Below are 23173 nucleotides of genomic sequence, written 5' to 3' on the forward strand. Positions count from 1 at the left end.
AGCCTTAAAGGGAAATTAAGTCCCCCAGAAGGTTGAAGATCACTGGTTGAGGCAGCAAATGGTGTCTTTAGTTTCTGATTTATCTGATTGCAGAGCAGATCAGCAATCTTTACATGGTTATAAAATCTGTCCCACAAAGCCTTCTTGAGTAGCTCATTTATCTTCATGAGCTGCGTTTGTAATTTTTCATGAGCAGGAAGGCTGCTCAAAATCAAGTCCTTTTCATTAAAGATTTAAAATTTTGGGGATTTCAAGATTTATTTTGATATTCGTGGCTAGAGGAGAACGATTTTACTACCTCAGAAAATTTCAAGCATACAGCATCTTACACATTTGCCTCTTCATGTTGAATTATTTTACTATTTCTTTTTTCTTGAGTTAACTGACATGAAACAAAGGCTTGGCTCCTCCTCAACCGGCTTTTCTTTTTCTCCTGATGCTAGAATCTGCTGTGAAATGATGATGAATTAACTGTGGTTCTATTTGTAGTAGCAATTTTCATTTTTGTAACGCTTTGATCCTCAAGATACATTAAATAGAAGGTATTTATATAATGTTCTTAAAAGAATTAGTTGAGATTTGAGAGAAGCAGAAAATGACATTAGGGAATCTGAGGAACTGAAAGAGGAAAGATGCACGTAGCAAGAAATGAGAGCCAAAGAGAAAATCTACATGATTAGATACTGAAACAGTATCAGATCTGTAACAGAAACAAGGAAAGGAGAGGCATTTTTCTACACAGGGAACAAACATAGCAACTAGAGAACGCTGAATTTTTGAATACATTAAATGAAAACGGCACCAAAACACCACTACCGAGCTTTTCAAGAACATCTTCTGGCTGATAATCTCAGGGCGTTACACGGCTTTTTGTTAATTAAGGCAAAGACAGAGGCGAGCAGAGAACATCACAGAAAGATGTTGCCAGTGATTATCAGATAAATGCAAAAAGCTCAGGGGAACACTCTTTTGTGGTAAAGAAGAGGTGCCAATCGGTGACAAATGTTGATTTTTCCCGAGGCAATATCAAAGGGGTGTAAAGTAAAAGGAAGAAAATTAGGTTTAAGCATTGGCCTTGTAACATTATTTTAGGCAATTCCAGATGCTTTTTAAACGACCCCTGTTTCCTCAGTTACGACAACCTGAGCAGTTCCCCCAGTGGCTCTAAATCCAAGGGGAAAGGAAGGCAACAGCCAGGGTCTCCACTGGACTCCAGGCTCCCTTCCCGAATCCTATAGCTTCAGGTCACGGGCTCCAGACTCTCCGTTAACCCCGAGGGCGCCGGGCGGGAGATTTATCCTCAAACGAACCCGATCCCCGGATGACCCTGGCTGGGGACGTGTATTCAGGGAGCATCCTCCTGCCACTCTTCCTCTTTCGAGTAACAGCTCAGGGTTTCTCCCCTCCGCGCCTCCGCAAATCCCATTCAAGAAAAATGCCTGGGATTTCGCCTAAAACGCCCCCGCCCCCGCCGGGCTCCGGGAGGCCGCCTCCCGCGCGACCCGGGGCGGCTCCTCCGGGCCCGGGCCAGGAGGGGCGCGCGCCCCCGGCCCCCGCGCGCGCCCGTTGCCATGGGAACGCAGCGGGTTCGGCCGCCCGAGGGGCAGACACGAGGAGGCGCAGGGGCAGATCCGGTGGGAGACGCTATCGCAAGATGGCGTCTGCGAGGCCGCGGGATGCGGAGTGAGCGCGCCCCGCCGGGGGCCCCGCGAGGCTGCTCGTCTCCCCGCCGCCGCCGCCGCCGCCACTGCGGCGCCGCCTCTCCGCCTGCCATTGCGCCGCGGCCGAGCCTCCAGCCTCGCAGGTATCGCCGTCCGCGCGCGCGCTCCGCGCAGTGCACAGATGGCAGCGACAAGTGCCGGCTCGCCTGGGGCTAGCGGGTCTGCCCCTGTGCGGGTACGCCTGACAATAACGCGTAAATAACTTTTTCTTGCAGCGGCCCCCAGCGCCCCGGCCTGCAGCCTCCCCGCGCGCCCGCGCCCCACCACGCCCCTCCGACTCCCCGCTCCCTCTGAGGTGTGAGCGCTTCGGGCCGATGCGGTGATCTCCGGCCGGCCTGGGCGGAGCGCGTGGACTGGCGGGCGGCGGCGAGCACTTGGCGAGCGCCTTTACAATGGCCCTGACCCTGTTTGGTAAGTGCAGCCCTCGGACCGCGCCCCTGCAGGTGGGCCGCGCCCGGGGTGGGGGGGGGGCGGGGGCCCGGGGCGCCCGGGGAGGGGATGCCGCGCGCGGAGTCGGGCGCGGGCCGGGGCGGCGGAGTTGGGGCGCCTGGGGCGCCGGGCTTGCTCCCTCGCGCCTCTCCCATTGTTTCCTCTCCAGGCAGGGCCGATGGGCGTGTGCTCCCCTGGCCAATTCTGGGCTGGGAGTCTCTGAGGTCCTGGGTGTTTTGTCAACGGAGGATTCTTTAAGATGCCAACTTGGGAGAGAAGTTAGCTGGTTGTTTCCAAACCTACGTTTATCAAGTCAGTAAATAAAGATCCTGCAAAGTTTATTTATTTTGAACAAGATGTCTTTGCATCCCAACCTCCCCGGAATTGCCAAATGCACGTATTGAGTCTTATTGGATTTGGGGGGTGATTTTTGGAGTCGGCATATTTCGTTGGAAAGAAGCATAAGTGATGAACTGAATAGTTACTAAAATGGAAAATGTTTGTTCTAACAAATACGGGAGCAGACAGAAGAAAGTTGGTTTCTGGAAGATAAGTGATCTCGGGAAAATAACTTTGAGTATTTTAGGAAAGATGTTATTTCTATGATGTAATTATTGCAACACTATTGTTTCAGTGGTTAAGATTTCAAGGTTTTTTGTTGGTTTTATTTTGTTTTTGATTTTTGTTTTTTATCCTGGAGTGTGTAGTGACAATGGGCTGGGAAGAAGGGCTGAAAAGATACATTGTTTCCTATTACAGAAACAGTCTATGGTACACATGTACCTCCCTTTAAGAAAACTCAATATGTGAAAATGTAGATATTCAAAGTAGTATGATATGTACTGATATATATTACTATGAAGCTGATAGCTACAAGGATGGTCTTAGTAAGTTATTCATAATATCAAGTTTCCAGTTACGTTTTAATTGCGTCATTTGATCAAGCACATTGTAGGCATAATATACCACAAATGCTTTTTCCTGTAGATAGACTGAACTAATCTGCTGGAATCAGAAAGTTACATTTATTTAATCATCTTATTTTATAAATTAAATTAGATGCAGGGAGATTATTTTCCAAGGTCACATGGCCCTTTTTTGGGGCAAAACTGAGCCCAGAACACAGTTTGCCAGTCTACACTATGTTTACTTTGCCAAAATACCCACAGTACTAGAAATGACTTTTCTTATTTGGTGTTAGTTCTCTTTAGATGCTTTAAAAAATGTTTCTTCTTTTTCTGAAGGAAAAATCTCACTATTGTTTTCCAATACCTTGTGTCTAATCTGCATCGTTTGGAAGAAGCATTTTTTCTTAAGTATGGACTTTTTTTGTACAAAATTTAAAAATGGTGGAAGGCTTAAGTCATAATTGATATTTTCTGTCGAAGAAGCATTTCTCTTACACTGTTGTAGCTAATACATAGCAGTAATATTTCCAGAAGTAAATATCCCCTTAAACTGTGTTTGTTTTTTTTTTACTAAATTAATTTTCCTTCCTAAAGAGAGAGTCTGCATTTTCATGGTTTTCAAAGGTAAGGTTTACAAATCAACCACTTTTTGAATGCTTGACATTCTCAGTGAATAAAACTGATAAATTGGGGATAAGCACAGTGAGTGATAAGGTTCTTTTAAAAGGCTTCCTGAGTTATTAAATCTTTACTGAAGTAGAGATGAGGAAAAGAAGGGCACGGATTTGAGTTCTAGAAGCGGATAAACCATTCTCACCCCTCAGAATCAATAAAGTGTCTTTAAAATTTTAAAGTCAACTTGTGCAAAAATAGAACTTAATTTACAAAATCTAATTTGGTGACAGTTTTTAAGAATATTTTCCTGTTACAAAGCAAAGTACACCTGTGTGCGGAGGCTGTTTTCCTGTAATGATAGAGAGGTAGATGTTCTCAAAGGTTCATTGCACACCACTCCTCAGTCATCTCCTCTCTGTTAAAAATGTAGATTCCTTTGGCCACAGAGCCACAGAATCTGCATTTCTAGAAGGGGATTTTAAAAGGATTCCCCTGCGGGGCACCTGGGTGACTCAGTTGGTTGAGCATCCGACTTTGGCTCAGGTCATGATCTCATGGCTGGTGGGCTGGTGAGTTCGAGCCCCGCGTCGGGCTCTGTGCTGACATCTCAGAGCCTAGAGCCTGCTTTGGATTCTGTGTCTCCCTCTCTCTCTGCCCCTCCCCCGCTCATGCTCTGTCTCTCTCTCTCTCTCTCTCTGTCAAAAATAAATGTTAGGGGCGCCTGGGTGGCGCAGTCGGTTAAGCGTCCGACTTCAGCCAGGTCACGATCTCGCGGTCCGTGAGTTCGAGCCCCGCGTCAGGCTCTGGGCTGATGGCTCGGAGCCTGGAGCCTGTTTCCGATTCTGTGTCTCCCTCTCTCTCTGCCCCTCCCCCGTTCATGCTCTGTCTCTCTCTGTCCCAAAAAATGAATAAAAAACGTTGAAAAAAAAAAAAAATTAAAAAAAAAAAAAAATAAATGTTAAAAAAAAAGGGATTCCCTTTTCTGCCGGTCTCAAGTTTGAGAGCTATTGTATTAAAGATAAATACGAGATTTTCTCAAATTTGCCCAATTCAAAATAGCCTTGGTATAAAGAGCAGTCCCCAACAGTTAGAAGAAATGGATTTTTATTAAAAAAATTTTTTTTAAAAAATTTTTAATGTTCATTTATTTTTGGGTGAGAGAGAGAGCGAGAGAGAGCATGAGAGGCGGAGGGGCAGAGAGAGAAGGAGACACAGAATCCAAAGCAGGCTCCAGGCTCCAGGCTCCGAGCTGTCAGCACAGAGCCTGACGCAGGGCTCAAACCCACAGAGTGCAAAATCGTGACCTGAGCCGATGTCAGAGGCCCAACTGACTGAACCACCCAGGCGCCCCTAAAAAAATTTTTTTAATGTTTATTTATTTTTGAGAGAGAGAGAGAGAGAGTGCAAGCCAGGGAGGGGCAGAGAGAGAGGGAGACACAGAATCTGAAACTGGCTCCAGGCTTTGAGCTGTCAGCATGGAGCTGACATGGATCTCAAACCCACAAACCTCGAGATCATGACCTGAGCCAAAGTTGGACACTTAACCAATTGAGCCACCCAGGTGCCCCAAAATGGATTTTATTTTGGAAGTTACAGTTGACCCTTGAACAACATGACCCTTGAACAACAACATTAGGGGTGCTGATTCCCCACATAGTCCAAGATCCACGTGTTAACCTTTCATTCCCCCCAAATGCAACTACTAATAGTCTGTTGTTGAACAGAAGCCTTACTGATAACAGAAGCAGTTGATTAACATGTATTTTCTATGTTATGTGTATTATATACACTATAGTCTTACAATAAAGTAAGCAAACGTTATTAAGAAAGTCACCAGGAAGAGAAAATACATTTATAAGTACGGTACTAGTTTTATTGAGAAAAATCCTTATATAAGTGAACCCATACAGTTCACATCTATTGTTCAAGAGTCACCTGTCCTACTTTTTAGCTAGTTTAGTCAGAAGTACCTCCTGTCCCTTTGTATTTACTCTTAATAACCAACTTATAGCAGAGGAGCAATGAGGTATTAAAGTTCTGTGAGACAATAGTGAGGAGAAGATAGGAACAAGAAACTGGACGAACGTAACTAAACAGTCATCAAAGTCAGAGCTCAGTAGGTTTCTACGAAAGCCCTAACCACTGCCAGGATCCCATCTTGTGCATCTTGGGTGTGTTAGTTGGTAAGGTGAGTGTCTTATGTCAGCTTGGGCTCCTGGAGAGAAATGTCATAAACTGTGTGGCTTACACCCCAGACATTTATTTCCTGAAGTTTTGGAGGCTGGGAATTCTAAGACCAGCATGTCTGTAGGAAAGGTCTCTGGTCTTTTCTGCGGGCACTAAACTCCTCTGGAGAACTGCATCCTCGTGGCATCATCTAACGTAATAACTCCCCAGAGGCCTCGTTTCCACAAATACTGTCACCTCAGGGGTTAGGGCTTCAACGTAGGAATTTATTGGAAGACACAGTTCAGTGCTTAGCAGCCAGCAATAGAGTCTAGTTTTTTTTTCTGTTTTGCTTTATGTTTTACATTTCCATTCAGGTTTTTTTTTTTTAATCATTGTAAAGAATATTCTTTTTATGGGACATTAGTTAGCTTCATTTTAAAAAATGAGAGCCACTAAAATGACCCAATACAGTTTTCCATTTATATACGTTTAGCATATAGTATGTTGTAGCAACTCAGAATACCTGTCAAATTAAGCTGAAGTGTAAAAACTGTCGTATCTCTTATAGTCACTATTAATCACCTTTGCTGTTTGAAAGGATATTTTTGTGCAAATTTCTGTTTTATCTGTGACAAAAGAACCAGACCCCAATCCTTCCTGATTTTGTGGCTCATTTGGGAGTTGAAAATGTGCATTTTTGGGAGTTCAGGAATTTGTTAGCATTTTTTCCCCCTTGTAGATGACTAGACCTCTCAATCGTCAGCATCAATACAAATAAGTTTTAAATCCACAAATCCTAAAAATAATCCAAATATAATTCATGCTTTGCTCACTCACCTTGCTCATTTGTCCAACATACCTCTATAGCACGTTCAAGAGACATGGCCCTGTCTCATTAGAGCTTACGTTCCAGAACTGTAGTGTAAGCTCCGGACTACTTATCTCCAGTAGGATTCGTTAGAACTTCCCTGACTGGGAAGCACATGTTCTCCAATTATTGCTGGGCCAAGAGGAAATTCTCAGATCATCTAATTTAGGACTTTCTAGCTGGTCTACCTCACAGAACTCCCTGACTGGCCACACCAGTAAAACCCTATTTGACAGAGCTGGGTGAAAAAGCATCCTGCCAGGTTATCCTTTGGCGGGAATGTCTGTCATTTATAGCCAAACGGGGCTGTGGTTTACAGCTCAAATGCTAGGAACTCAGTGACAGTCCAGCTGGGCTGGCTAAACCCTGAATAACTCTCTTCCCTGTCTGTGTAGAATTAGCTTTGGCATTGCTCCCCTCCCCTTTCTTTTTTCTTTCTTCTTTCATTACCTGTCACTGTCATCACTGCCGTAGATCACTCCTAATACTTAGGATTTCACTGTAATTTCTGACCTTTCCACAGACTTTTACACCATCATAGAAACCTTTTTATTATGCTGCCGGGCACACCTGCCTTTGGGCCTCTTTGTAGAGATCCTTTGAGCAGTTAAATGGTAATGGTGTATTCTTTGTGATGCGGTTAGGAAAATTTTGATTTTCTGTGACTGCCCTGACGTTAAAATTGGTTTTTAAAAAGACAAATCCACTCTGCATCTTCAGTATGATTTATTTGACCAAAAGCCAGTTTTGTAGGTATCTCCACTTGAATACGCTCTCTGCTAACGTTTTTATTTTTCGGACATTGCTCATCAAAGAATATGAGAGGGAGTTACCTAAGCAGCAGTGGTGAGATCAGGTCATGATCTCACGGTCATGAGATCGAGACCCCTCTGGAGCTCCGTGCTGACCGTGGAGACTGCTTAAGATTCTTTTTCTCTCACTCTCTCACTCCCATTCTCATTCTCCTTCCTCTTCTCCCTCTCCCTCTCCCTCTCCCTCTGCCACTCTCCCTGCTCATGCTCACTCTCTCTCTCTAAAGAAAAACCACCATCCTTATTTAAATGCTTGTGCATGTTCTCGGGGCGCCTGGGTGGCTCAGTCGGTTGAGCGTCCGACTTCGGCTCAGGTCACGATCTCGCGGTCTGCAGGTTCGAGCCCCGCGTCGGGCTCTGGGCTGATGGCTTGAAGACTGGAGCCTGCTTCCGATTCTGTGTCTCCCTCTCTCTCTGCCCCTCCCCCGTTCATGCTTTGTCTCTCTCTGTCTGAAAAATAAATAAATGTTAAAAAAAAAAATTAAAAAAAAATTAATAAATGCTTGTGCATGTTCTCTTGCTGGTATCAAAAACTTAATATTTCACCTTTAAAATTTTTCTCTTGATGTGTGGTGACTTGGTATAATGCAAGAGAGATAAAAGAATTATAGTTGCTGTAACTCTGATAGTTACCATCTGTGTACAATGTGAAAGGATTGTTGGTGATGCTGTCTTTTGAGTGACATTTGTCCCTGCAAGTAACAGTCCTATAAGCAGCCTGATCTTTGAAGATAGAGTGATATGTATAATTGTAAAACTTTGACGTATTTGTCAAGAAGAGCTGCAGTTTCTTTTAGATCAGTATTTGTCCACTTTTTAAAAAAACATCACCCTTCACAAGAAGTTTTAGGCATTTTTTTCTTAATTGTTTTCTTCGTGAAACTTTAAAAGCAGAGGTACACTGTTTGTTTACACAGTGTATGTATATCTGCCTTACGCACAAAGAGTAAGGTTTTTGATCCCCCAAAGCTAATTTTTTCTCCCTTGAAAACAAAGGTTACCTTCAATGAGAATACATGTTTTAGACTAATCTAAAGCAATCATAAGAGAAATAGGCAGAAAAATACTGTTTGGTCATGCTTTGTGTGGCATATAATAATAGTTCTGAAGGGGGGCGCCTGGGTGGCTCAGTTGGTTAAGCATCCGACTTCGGCTCAGGTCATGATCTCACGATCTGTGAGTTCGAGCCCCACGTCGGGCTCTGTGCTGACAGCTCAGAGCCTGGAGCCTGCTTCACATTCTGTGTCTCCCTCTCTCTCTGCCCCTCCCCTGTTCATACTTTGTCTCTCTCTGTCTCAAAAATAAATAAACGTTAAAAAAATTAAAAATATATATATAATAGTTCTGAAGGAATGATGTTAGTAAAAGAAGTTATACATTTTTCATTGGATTGGGTTCACCCTAAGAATTAAGTAAACTTAATTTACTATCATCTTGAGAGCAGCCATAAAAAAGGTTTAGGGAAATCTTTATTAGGGAAACCCCAGGCTGGGTTTTGTATAGCTTTTGTCCAAGTCCCTCTAGTAATAATATCCTTTGATAGAGATATTTGATGTTTTCTCAGTCTTATATAAAATATCAGTAACAGCACCTTTAAAAAACTTCATTTTTTGTCCACCATATATAAATGAAGTCACTGAACTTTCTTTGCAAACCCAACTCAAGACAGGTCCCTGAGCCTGGCCTTATGACCGAATTACCAGCCATAAATCATTCTTACATAGAAAATGATTCTTAAAAGCTTTGATTTTTATTTATTAATATAGTCTTACTATCCTTAAAAAATCAAAATAGGGAGAAATTCAGAAACAATGGTGTGACTGTGTTTTACACTGAAAAGTCATATAGAATTAAAAAAAACCTGTCTAATAAAATAGAGTTATAAATATACTTTCTTAATTTGGCTCCTTATTTCTAAAAACCATAATGAATGCTTTGTGAATATACTAAAAACCACTGCCTTGTGTATGTTAAAGGGTGAATTTTATGGTATGTGAATTCTATCTCAGTGAAGCTGTTATTAATTTAAAAATTACCTGGAGTAAGGAGGCCAGATTGAATAGAAGAAAGGTTTATTTAAACTAAAAAACAGAAATTACTATTTTTAAAATAATGGTTTTATATCCAGGAATGTTTTAGAAGTGTTCATGTTTTTAGACAGTTTTTTTTCTTTCATTCTCCAAGAATCAAAAAACAAATCAAAAATTGATAGCTTAAAAATGCCCTGCCTGTTTTGAATAGTTGTTTTAAATTTAGAAAAGTAAGCACTTCTTGGAAATGATGCCAGCAGTTGGGGGATCTGTGGGAGAAGGGAAGGTCAGTCAGGCCCCTGTGTGGCTGGCTGCCCTGGCAGGGGGCCACCTCTTTGTGTTTCCTCTGGCCACACTAAAGGTTATCCTCTCCACTCTGATTTTTACCTTTGAATTTCTTTGGACCGTGTATATTTCATGGTGTAAAACAAGTAGAAGAGAAGATGTAGTCCAAGAAACATCTCCCTGCACGAATAGATTTTCATGACCACAAACATTTCAAAAACTGAGCAACCGTTCCTCTTCTTTAAACTGCTAATCACATCTAATTTCCCATTTGTGCCATTAGCACTTGTCTTCAGCCCTTACGGTATATTCTTTCTTTTAAATAGATCTATGTATGTATATATGTATTTACGTATGTACGTGAGTATGTATGTAGGCAGATTCCATGCCTGATGTGAGGCTTGAACTCACGACCCTGAGATTAAGAGTTGTATGTTCTACCGACTGAGCCAGCCAGGTGCCCCTCTATCTTTACCTTTTATATAGAACTTTGTTATCATTTTTTAGCTCCTTAATGCCGTGAAATGACTTCGTGAGAAGTGATTTCAGGATTTGAAGTAGCTTGTGCTAGGTAGGACAGACAGTGGGTAAGTGGTGTAGGCGTTCATTTAAGGGGTATGTAAATATCTGCTTGACTGAAATGTTTCCTCTGCAGTCCTTCCTTGATGAATGAATTTTACACCATTTGACTTCAGTTAAAGCATGGATTCTTAGCCTGTTAATTATGAGGAAGAACATGCTGGATATAGATACGTGTCTTCATATAGCATGAAAGAATGATTTTAATTTATGAACTAAAGATCTTAAAGTACTCAGGGCAAGCATTTTGACTGAGGGAGCTGTGCTGTCAGAGAAAAGAAAGTGGTGGCCTTTATGTAGAGGGTGAGGCATGACTAAGAAGGGGGGAGTGTAATAAACAGAACAATGTAAAAGCCTAGGGCATTTGGGATTAGGGGCAAGAAAGGATAGGACCGTAGAGTGAGAGAAGGGAGTAGGAACAAGAGCTGTACTATTTCAGAATTTTTCTGAGGGTAGCTCTGAGGCTTGGGATGTGTTTTCTTATTTTGTGATTTGTTTACTCATCTGTTCAGTGAATTGAGGGCCTAAATGTGCCAGGTATGTATTCAGTTCCTAGTCTCAGGAAGCTTTGGCTCGCAGTGGAGGCGGACGGACAATAAAAAAATGGATGGTGTGCCCGGTGCCTAGTGCTGTGGAGAAGTACAGAGCCGAGTGAGGAGATGGGGCTGGCTGTCCAGCAACATGTCCGGGAAAGCCTCACGACCAAGGTGGATTTTGAGCAGAGACTCGAGGACCGCAAGGGGATGAGTCATGTGAAGTGGGGGCATCACGTCGTGAAACAGGCTTTGAGGCAGGGGTGTGCTCGCTTGACGATTTTGAGGAACAGAACGAAGGGCAATGTGGCTGGAGCAGAGTAAGCTAAGGGAAAGCAGTGGGAGATGAGACAGAGCTGTCCCTGGGGAGTGGAGGAGCGTTGGGCTCTCAGATTATGCAGGGCCTTACAAGCCGTGATAAAGATCAGGTTTTACTCTGTGAGATGGGTACTTCCGTAGTGCGTGGAGTAGAGGAAAGTGCTCAGATTTGGGTGTAAAAGAGTTGTGGTTAATACAGTGTCAGCTGTACGTTCTGGTCTCATTTTCCTTATATATAAACAGGCGAGTAATTCCCTCCTTCCGTTTGTGCAGAAATAAATGAGATCGTGTGTGTGAGGTTCTTAACACGGTGGTGAAGATAGACAGTAGCTGATGTCAGTATCAGTGTTATTGTTGATGTTAACAAAGATCCACAAGAGAAAGATCCACTTGAGAAAGTGGCTCTACAATATTTCCGTTTATGGGTGTTGCTAAATGTGCCATTTTGTACTTTGAGGATGCTCTGGTGGAGACCCAGTTCGGGGATATACGTTGAACAACCAGATGGACTTGTTATAGTGCTGGACGCTTGATACTTCCTCTTGTACTCTGAAACTGTGAAAAGTACACTGACCAGTGCTGCTGCTTCGGGGAGTAATCCAGACTATAGTCAGATCTAGCCCCTGCCCTTTTAGCACTTAAAACATATCAGGAATTGTAAGCTCAATGTCTGCTATGTCATAGGTACTCAGTCCAGGTTTACTGAGTGAATAAATGAACGAATGAAGAATTCCTAGCGGGCCGTCACTCTCTATACTTATCCTGTGAGCAACCTTGAATCAGTTTAAACGTTTGCTTTCATTTATCTTTTTTTCTAACTTTATTATTTTGGGTTATTCTTATGTTAGAGTCCAGAATTGGAAATTTAAACCTGTCTCTTAGAATTTGGTTAGTCTAGGGGCGCCTGGGTGGCTTTCGCTGGTCAAGTGTCTGACTTCGGCTCAGGTCATGATCTCACAGTTCATGAGTTCGAGCCCCATATTGGGCTCTGCGCTGTCAGCTTGGATGCCTCTGTCTCCCCCTCTCTTTGCCCCTCCCTTGCTCATGTGCCTGCGCGCTCTCACTCTCTCAAAAATAAGTAAACATTAAACAAATTAAAAGGATTTGGTTAGTCTAACAATTTACTTCCCTACTTCTCCAGTGGGTCCCCATCACCATTAAGATTAAGTCCAAATTCCCTAGTTTGCATATTAGGCTGTTAGGATAGGACCCTTGCTTACCTGTCTGGTCTCATCTCTTACTGTCTCCTCTGTAAGAGGATGTGCTTCAGCCATCTTGAACTTCTTGAAGTTTCCAGAAAGGATTATACTCGGTGTGCCTTTGGCACAGTCATTTCCCAGGCCCTTCTTTGCACTCACATATCTCTGCACATCTTGCAAAACTCAGTTTGAATAGGCTTCTCTTCTAAGTAGTCTGCTGCTGTGAGTTAGTTACACCTTTTCTGCATCCATTGTACCCTGTGCACATCTCTGTCCTACCACTTATTATGTGGTGACATAGTGGTTGGTAGACATATTCTCTTGTCTTTCCTTTTAGATGAAGTTCCATAATGGGAAAGTTGTAGCTTTCTTCTTTGTATCCTCAACAGCCGCCACCGTGTCTGATGCATCCCAGCTACTCAATAAATACTCGAATGGATGTTGGATATTACAGTAGGCTACTGTGTTTCTTAAATTTGGGAATTAAGTTCAGGGCCCAAATCAATATGATGCACACCCTCTCTTTATTTTTTTGTTCATTTGTTAATTTTTTTAATATAGTAAAGGTGTTATTATGTCATCTCTTGGTTCCATAGTCTAATATGGATTTCCCGACTGGAAGCTTACAAGGGCTTGAATAAAATGGAAATCTCCCTGGGAGCAGATTCTTTGAGGTTTAACTATAGTATTACTAACCATCAGCAGATGTTTCTAAATTATTTGGCATAATTAGATAACAGATTCCACTTCATTAAACTATTGTTCCTTTTCATTTCAGTGGTACAAAGGAATTGCACATAAATTAGCTTGGTTTGTTCACGTTTTACCCTCACGGAAGGGAACATAATCAAATTGAATAGGAATTCAGTATGAAAATGGCTAACTTAACCTTTTAGAGGTCTGAAAATAAAAACAATATAGTCTTTCTCCCATAATAGTAAATCTGTGTCCTACATGAGCTACAGATTTAAATGTGCTACAGATTTAAACATTCATATTTCTGAATGCATAAAAGAAAAATTTCATTTGTTATTTACTAATACCTCTCATTGTTCCAGAAAGAAATGAGGTGATATATATATATATATATATATATATATATATATATATATATATACACATGTATATATATATAATGTGAGAGGGCTGAAAATATCAGCATGGGAATTTGTTTTTCTCCATCTTGTCTCATTAGTTTCCTCCTCTCCCCTGGCTCATTCCCCTTACATTAGAGCCATGCTTTCCTGGTCAGGGTGAGAAAGCCTTTCCTCAGCTTTGGAACCCTGTTAGGTACCAGCCTGAGTTACTAGTGTTCCATCTCTTGGCAGAAGTTTATTGAAAGAGCATTCTGTATGTCCCACCTCCTCTTCTTGGGTGGCTGTTTACTCATTAACCCTGTCTACACCATCTCTTCCTAGACAGTGTTTGATTGTACTTAGGTGTTTGGGAATGTCATCCAGCCCTAGGGAAAAGGGCAAGACTGAAGAAAAAAAAATTCTGACACCTGTTTGGGGCGCCTGGGTGCAGTCGATTAAGGATCTGACTCTTGATTTCGTCTCAGGTCATCATCTCACAGTTGTGAGATCGATCCCCATGTCGGGATCCATGCTGGGTGGCGGAGCCTGACAGAGATTCTGTCCCTCTCTCTCTGCCCTTCCTACCCCTCTCAAAAAAACCAAACAAATGAGGAAGACTTAGTCAAGACTATTGTGGTAGGAACACAGTAGGAAAGAGGGAATATGAGAACTTAACTCCGAATATGGGAACGAGAGAGGATTTATAGCCAAGGAGCAGGTTGCAGGGTATGTCAGGGGATGAAAAGTACTAAGAGGAGACAAGGTAGGGGGAACTCTTGCTAACCTGACCTAACAGGATTCTTGATGAGGGCAGGTCAGGGTGATCAGATATCAAGGGTGAGGGTGAGGAATTCAATCAGATGTCAAAGGTGGGAGGGTTCTTTCCAAACTGACATAGGAGAATTCATTCTCAAATGTCGTTGCAGGCCTGGTAAGACCTGGGGACAAGGCTGACGCTAGTCAAGAAGAGGGCCTGGCAGAGCCTGACTCAGGTTTGGTCAAGGGGAGCTTCCTGTCACGGCCACCACCTCATATTCGGCTTCTGTTAGGCCGGAAGTGCCTTATCACTTAGTAGCCAGTAATCAGTGGCTTCCCCTCAGTCCTCATATTTGATCGTTCTACACTCTTTGCCATTTTTGACTGCCTCTTTCTGGAATCTTCTTTCTCTTGTTTCTCAGGGCATTGTGTTCTCCCGCTACTTCTTCTCTTCCCTTTCACTGTTCTTCAGTCTCCTCTGTTTGCTGCCCAAAATGTCTGCTTTTCAAGACCAGGCCTCCCTTTCTCCCTTGGGAGTATGTCGGCTTCAATACTGCACACTCCGTGGGTGATTCCCGAGTCTCTGACACCAGCCCCGCCCTGGCCCCCCTTCTAAATCTCTGTCAGGATTTCCTGCGGACTCCAGACAGCACACGGTCCCAGCGCCAGATCCTTAACTTTCCTTCTTCAGGCAGCCTCCCTCCCCTTGCCTCTGCACCCAGTCAACTGCCAGCTCCTGCCAGTTCTTCCATATCTGTCCCCTGCTCTGTATTTCCTGCTCTTACTCTGCCCTTCTTTCCAGTACTTCATTCAGTCCATACCCCCGCCCCCTGCACCCGTTCAAAAGGAATCCCTTGTCTTCTGAATTCGTTATCATTTTATGTGCACATCTCCTGTGACATTGGCCAGTGTGTTCCTCTCACAGTAGTTATTTATCCTTATAATTTTCTAGGCTGATGGTGTCTGAAGGTAAGATTCATTCTCTTATTTTGTACTCACAGTGCTTAGCACAGTGCTTTGCTTGTCAAGTAGGTGCTCAAAAAATAATTAAGTGAATAAAATAGTTCTTAAACCATGATACTTCTGTAGTTTATTTTTTAAAAAGATTTTATTTGTAAGTAATCTCTACACTCAGTGTGGGGCTCCAGATTACAACCCAGAGATCAGGAGTTGCACGCTCCACTGACTGAGCAAGCTAGGAGCCCCAGTGCTTCTGTAGTTTAGCAATTTCCAGGGTAGAAACATAGAGCACTCATTAATTTTTCCTACAACTTTATAATGTGTTAATCAAGTTAGCAGTAGTAAACATATCTCATAATCTCTCATATTGTTTTTATTGTCTAATTATCTTGAGTCTTTAAAGGATGAAATATATATATATTCCTGCAGTATTGTTGCATGTCAAGGGCAGACATACAATTTACTTAGAGATTGGTCTCTTTTGTTGGCTTAACTTTTTTGAAAAGTTTCTGGTGACACTTGTACCCCAATGTTTATAGCAGCACTCTCAACAATAGCCAAACTGTGGAAAGAGCCTAAATGTCCATCAACTGATGAATGGATAAAGAAATTGTGGTTTATATACACAATGGAGTACTACGTGGCAATGAGAAAGAATGAAATATGGCCTTTTGTAGCAACGTGGATGGAACTGGAGAGTGTGATGCTAAGTGAAATAAGCCATACAGAGAAAGACAGATACCATATGGTTTCACTCTTATGTGGATCCTGAGAAACTTAACAGAAACCCATGGGGGAGAGGAAGGAAAAAAAAAGAGAGGTTAGAGTGGGAGAGAGCCAAAGCATAAGAGACCCTTAAAAACTGAGAACAAACTGAGGGTTGATGGGGGGTGGGAGGGAGGGGAGGGTGGGTGATGGGTATTGAGGAGGGCACCTTTTGGGATGAGCACTGGGTGTTATATGGAAACCAATTTGACAATAAATTTCATATATTAAAAAAAAATAAAAATCACAAATATTTACCCATAAAATAAATAAATAAATAAATAAAATTTAAAAGTAAACGTTAAAAAAATGGGAAAAAAAATAATTCTTGAAAAGTTTCTGGTGAAATTCTGGTTGGCTTTATACTGCTTTATAGTGTGTAAAAAAAAAAAAGCCTCGTCATCTTTCTTCCAACTTTGCAAAAGGACAAGGAACACTAAACAGGCTCTGCAAACACAGGGCTTGTGAATCCAGGTTCATTTGTTGGCCCTTTTAATGTTGCTGGGTGTCCAGTATTTAACTGGAGACAGAAACCATCTTCTGGACAGACAGCACTAAATGTAAGGGGAATGATGGGTACTTCTGGTTTGATATTTGTTCTCTGTTCTTTTAGACCTTTTCAGGCTATTAGCAAGGAAGTGTGAAGGAACGCCTTTGCTTGTTTGAGCCTCCCTTTTAGACCTTGGTGGGTTAGCCAAGTTCACAGGACTTTTGTATATTAGTCTTCCATTAAAAAAATGACTCATTGGGGCGCCTGGTTGGCTCAGTTGGTTAAGTGCCCTACTCTTGGTTTCAGCTCTGGTCATGATCTCACAGTTTCATGGAGTCAAGCCCCCGTGTTGGGCTCTGAACTGACAGTGCGGAGCCTGCTTGGGATTCTCTTGTCCTTGTCTGCCTCTCTCTGCGCCCCTCCCCGACTCATGCTGTTTCTGTCTCTCTCAAAATAAATAATTTGAGAAATTAAAAAAAAAATGGCTCATTACGTGTCTTTAAAGTTGCTGAATAGAAGGCACAAAGCAGTGGACCAAAAAGCTCATGTTAGTGATTTTTTTTCAGAATGTGCTGAACCCCCCCCCCCAAAAGATGAAATCATTGGTTTATGGGACATTTCACAGATTGCTAATAGTATTTTATTTAACTGTGAAAAAATTTTTGATGAGATTGCTTTCTATATCTACTACTATAAGTTGTTTTGGGTGATAGTGCCTGTTTAAGTCTTTGGATGGCATTTGTTGATATTCTCAGGTTTGAATGTTTTAAAGATGTTCATTATATATGTGTGCAAAATATATAGTTACACATAAGAGGCACAAAAGCACAATTCATGTTTTTTTTAATCCATCATAATATTTAGAAGTTGACTGAACACTTTCAGTTATTTTCCTTGAATGAGAAAGGATTTTCAACTTGTCTGTTCACTCTCTTAGTTGAAATTAAAAAGATAAGTTATTTTAAAATAAGAAAAAGGAACAAGAAGGATTAATACAGTAATTAAAAAAAGGAAACAGACATTACTATACAGAAGGGAGACTTGCAGAATACTTAAGAGGCCTGTCATCCTGAATTTTTCAGACAGATGGCTCTGCAGTTTTCTGGAGAGACGGGAGCCTCTTTGTCGTGCTGCCACCTCCCTTGCTGTTCTTGGTGTCTCCAGACAGAGGAGCTCTTGCTCTCTTTTAGTGTCCCTCAATCCGCCTCCCACCCCCACTCCTCCTCCTCCTCCTTCTCCTCCTTCGTCTTCTCCTCTCTCTCTCTCTCTCTCTCTCTCTCTCAGGTACTGGAGGGAGGGAGCAGTGACTGCACACGGGTCTCAGGATGTAACTCCTTTGGGGTGAGACCTCATTCAGCTCAAGGTGCCTTCTGATTTCACTCTCCTAATCAAAACTTTTTCCTTTTATCTTGTTTTTGAAGTATAGTAATTGCCCTTAGGAAAACAGAGGCATTTGAAAATTTAGAAACAATTTTTGGAAATGATTTTCACTTAATCAAAAGCTGATGGAAAAAATAATTAGCAACATTAGCAAAATGATGTGTTCTGGGCTAATTTTATTAAAACAGATGTGGGAGGCTATAGAAATTAAGATGCTATCAAATCTTAAATCAGCCTAGCCTCTACTGAAGTGATGTTCTCCCCTCTTTCCCCCAAGTAATTGGACTTCTTCCCCCTCCCACAAAGAAAATGTCAAACCATAACACAAATCTCCACAGTCCTTCACACCAGCAGTAGGCTTGGGTTTCCCTTTGTGAAGCAGAAAGCTCTCTCAAACTTTTGCATCTCGGAACGTAACGTAGTTTAAAACAGATGAATATTCTGTAAACCTCCAGGCATTGCTGCTTCAGGAGCCATTAGCAGGACTGAGACGAAGCCCCTTCTGCGTAGAAAATTGGGGAAGAACCCTCAAGCAGACATAGCCCGAGCTTGAATGTCATTACGCACTCCCCCACCAAAAAGTGCCAGGAAAAGGAACCCTGAAGGAAAAGTTAAGTTAGAAAGACAAAAATGTAAGCCAGGGCCCACAGCTCAGATGCCTTCAGTGGGCAGATGGGTAACAGACAATAGGGAATGCTGAGGAAGTTCCTGATTTTAAATGTTGGTGTTTAATTTGGGCCTTTAGAAAAAGCACTGTGTGGGGCAAAGAACACGTATCCTTGGGCTGGTGGCAAGGCAACTCCAGGCCACTTGTAAATTTAGAATATTAATTAATGTCTTCCTTAATATGTAAACTGAGAGAATCACACTATTTCTAAAGTCTAAAGAGAATCATATAAACGTGACTTTGGGGGCATTTTCTTTCCTATTCTTTCATTTTTTTGTTTCTGTGTTTTTTCATCTTCATATACTATGTACCTTAACTCCTAACACAATTTGTAAACTTACTTACAGGACATAAGACACAAATACACACGCACACGTGCATGCACGCACACACACACACACACACACACACACAGTGGATTTATTAGTTCCACTAAATTTTAGAATTCTTGATAACTTTCTCGATTTAGTTTTTATAAACAACAAAAGGCTTCTATTTTGTGAGGCACTATTGTATGACTGCCACACTACAAAATTATAAGACTCAGAAGTTCTCCACTGCCTAGATGCTTTTTTAATTCCTTTGGTATGCAGATTCTCAAGCTTCATTATTGTGTAACATATCTCTCTCTCCAGCCTTAACTCCTGAGGATGTTGTAAAGATAAAATGTGATGGTTTGGCTATAAATATATCATCATCAAGTGCTTTAAAAGGAAGATCTTATCCCAAATCTACAAATGCCACTTTATTATAGTTGTTGGTATTTGGACCCTGGAAAATTAACCATTAGGGAGTACTTTGATTTAAATTCAAGTAACATTTTGAATGTTAAAAATATTGTATTGAATAATTACAATAATTTGCTTCTAGAACTGTACTGATGATTAGAGTGAAAATATTTCCTAAGAAGCCCACAAGATGGCGCTTCCCAACCTGCTTCCTCAGTTTTTCCTTAGCATAAGGAAGGAAATTCAGCAACAAAATAAGAAGGAACATGTAAATAATTTATTCTCAAATTTTAGGTTTCCAGAAGGCTTGACTCCTTAAAATTGATGAGTTTCAATTGAACATTTTGAAAAGTGTTCATTTCTATTACAGGAATTAAGAGTATTTGTTGAAGATTTTAAGGTTATTTTGAAAATGCTAGCGTCTGAGTAATACAAAGAGCTGCTTCCATTCCATTTGCCTTGAAACACTTATTTTAAAGAATATATATGACTTATGAGAGGTAGTTTACATGCATGGTTTCTAAACATTTAAAATATTGGCATTTATGAGGACCTGGCCATTAGTAATTGTTCTAAAATAATTGTTCTGTTGTCAGTTTAAAATCAGGAAGGTACACTTGGAATATAATTTCTAATTTCTAATTAAGAATGAAATTTAATAAGTGGAACAGTAATGAAGGCTAACAGGAATCCATCCTAACACGGTTTGCATTAGGCTCCTTTTTACCCCTGTATATTTAGCATTTAATTAGCACTGTTTTACATGTTTACTGGTCACATTAACATCGTTGTCAGGGAAGGGAATTATACTGAAGTTGTGTTGAGGTTGCTAAGGGAAGTTTTATTTTTTATTTATTTATTTTTTTTAATTTTTTTTTTTCAACATTTTTTATTTTTATTTTTGGGACAGAGAGAGACAGAGCATGAACGGGGAGGGGCAGAGAGAGAGGGAGACACAGAATCAGAAACAGGCTCCAGGCTCCGAGCCATCAGCCCAGAGCCTGACGCGGGGCTCGAACTCACAGACCGCGAGATTGTGACCTGGCTGAAGTCGGACGCTTAACCGACTGCGCCACCCAGGCGCCCCGGGAAGTTTTATTTATTTTTGCCGAAGGAAGTTTTATATTTTTTTTTATTGTTTCCTGAAATCCTGATCATAGTTTCAACGAAAAGAGCTATATTCATAAAAGACTAAGACAGGAAAGTATATCCAGTAGAATTTAGAGCAAGTTAGGTTTAGGTCTGTAGCATTCCATTGGTCTGATTTTTCTCAGCCTCATCAGACAAGTGGTCAAGCAATAGAATCAAAGGCATATTATGGAATAAGAACAATAAAAGGAACTTTCTGTTGAAAAGGAAGTCAGACTTGAAAAATTAAATTAAGGCTTAAACCAAATACTCTAGATGGTTGTGAAAGTAGTCATTTCTTTCACCATTCTTGTGAAGGTTTGGGAAGAAGGAATCTATTATATGTGAAGAAAGAATCACTAAAGGGTTCTTTTTTAAAACAATTATTGTATGTGCTGGCTGCTAAGCTTGCATAATAAATATGTTCTGTGGGTAGGCTGCACAGTGAACCCATTCCTTTGTTAGCTTGCCCTTTTCTGTATCAAGGGTTTAGTGTCGAGTTTCATGTTGCCATCATTTACATCATACTGTTTTGCGCAAGATGTGCTTTGCATGGGCTTATAAAACACAATCTCTTTAAAGTCAATAATTTTCGCTGAATTTATGTAAACATTGAATTTAAGCTAACTTAGTTTCTGAGCTAAGGAACTTCTTGAGAAACATCGGTCAGAGAAATGGAATAGGGGAGCAGATGGAGCGGATGTACACATAGCACACAGTGCTGATTCATCCACTGGCATCTTTGAATACTGAGATCCTAAGATTTTATTTTTAAAGTGCTTTGATTTTCCATTGATAAAATGAAGATTGCACTTTCAAATGTGCCTGTTTCCAGTGTTAAAAACACAAAATTCAACTGAGTAAATCTGAAGATCTAATTGGCTTTATTCAAAGATTCATGAATCAGGCAGCATACCATTTAGCAAATACAAAGGCTCCAGAGGGCTGCAGAAGAGGAAAGGTTTTTAAAGGCAGAAAGGGGTAGGGCCAGGAAGTCACAGATGGGTTAAAAAAAAGGATTATTTCTGGCAGGGTCACCTTTTTGGGAGGCGGGGCGGGGGACATAGGGGCTATCAGATGGTTTATCTAACCAGTGCTGACTAGGAAAATTCCAGACTGATGGGTGAAGTTTTCATTCTTGGGGAAGGTTGAAACAGCAGTTAGTTTAGGTGTTAAGTCTGGGTTTGGTCACGTGGACTTAGCACATGTGACTCCATTTTAGGCCTGTTGGTTTTTTTAAACAACAGTTACTTTGTTTTTCTAGAATTAAATTCTAAAATATTTCTGAAAATGGAAAAAAAAAAGGACTAGAATTCTTTCCTTCTGTCTTTAGGTTCATAGTACACATTTGAAAACAAGGGAAAATTAAATAGCTTAAACAGAAATGTGTTCGTGTTCTTTTTCATCCCATGTTTTGAAATTGTAGGTATGATGTAATAGTCAAGGCAAGGATTTGCCTTTAAAGTTAGTTGACTGATTGACTTGTTTTTTTCTGAATGCGGGAGTTTGGAAGCTTGATTCTAGGCTTAGATACATTTTTCTTATTTCTTCTTCTATTCTGTAACTGTGGAATGCTAAATTTACGTGTGGAGCCTCCCTGAGATTTTTTGGCCTGTGACGAGCACTCTTCGAGGTAATCACGGCACCCTCCTCAGACTCGGTCAGTAGAACTACTGATGTTTATACTAAGAACAATGGAACTGTAAGGAGCCCTATTTATTTATTCCTCAAGGATTTTTTTTTCTTCATTTTTAAAGTGTATGTTACATGATACATTTTTAAAGTGTATGATACATTAAAAATACATGATACAGAGCATATTTAAATAAGATGCACAAATAAGTAAAGAAGTAAAATACAGAAGTCAGAAGCTTGATGCTTTATTACAAAATGAACACACCTATGTAACTTGTACTCTGGTCAAGAAATGAACGTTACCAGCCTCATAGACAGACCCCCTTGGAATTCCTTCCTGGCTATCCCAGCATGTCTCCCCAAAGTTTGTCACCATCCTAACATCTAACAGTAGAGACTAGCTTTGCCCATTTCTTTAGACAGCTTTTTTTCCTCTTTTTGGTGATGTTGAAATGCTTTTTTTTATACTGGAGTCTTTAGTAGAATGCAGTTCAACCAAGTAAAATACTTGTGAATATCATGGGAGGGGATATGTACATGTAAGAGAACGTTGTGTTTTAAAAATTTTTAATGACAAATGAACATAGAATTTCTTGGTATATAACTATTTTAAACTACTGAAAGAGATTGGTACCAGGTGAAGGGATGTGCTGTTGCCTATGGGAAAAGTAACTTATAGCAAGCAACATACCCTTACATTTGTCTTCACACTTGCCACCAGAGGTAGAGGAGAATGAATGCATGGAGTTAGCGATTGCTGAGGGACATTTCTGTGTCATAAAGTGATGTAACTATAAGCATGATATTTCTTTGAACTAAATGTTATCTTAAAAGTTGGGAGAATTAGGGGGCGCCTGGGTGGCTCAGTCGGTTAAGCTTCCAACTCTTGATCTTGGCTCAGCTCATGATCTCACGGTTCATGGGATGGAGCCCTGTATCAGATTCTGCACTGACAGCATGGAACCTGCTTGGGATTCTTTCTTCCTCTCTCTCTGCTCCTCTCCTGATTGTAGGGGTGCGTGTGCATTTTCTCTCTCTCGAAATAAACATTTAAAAACATTAGGGAATTTTGATATTCTCCATAATTGTCTATTTTTAATATAATGTTCTTCCCTGTTGGAA

The 23173-nt window shown here is 41.1% G+C and overlaps 1 protein-coding gene across 1 annotated transcript in view; it reads left to right on the forward strand.

Annotated features, from left to right (window-relative positions):
- The first annotated feature begins 1670 nt into the window (after positions 1-1670).
- The window catches only part of CHN1 (chimerin 1), a 204738-nt gene continuing 183235 nt past the window's right edge, over positions 1671-23173 (forward strand). Inside the window, exons 1-2 of the mRNA XM_058713484.1 lie at positions 1671-1804; positions 1937-2132. Coding sequence (XP_058569467.1) covers positions 2114-2132 — 19 coding nt within the window. The 5' untranslated portion in view covers positions 1671-1804; positions 1937-2113. The remainder of the gene's footprint in view (positions 1805-1936; positions 2133-23173) is intronic.

The sequence above is a fragment of the Neofelis nebulosa genome, chromosome 2 (genome assembly GCF_028018385.1).
Source record: "Neofelis nebulosa isolate mNeoNeb1 chromosome 2, mNeoNeb1.pri, whole genome shotgun sequence".
NCBI classification, from domain to species: domain Eukaryota; kingdom Metazoa; phylum Chordata; class Mammalia; order Carnivora; family Felidae; genus Neofelis; species Neofelis nebulosa.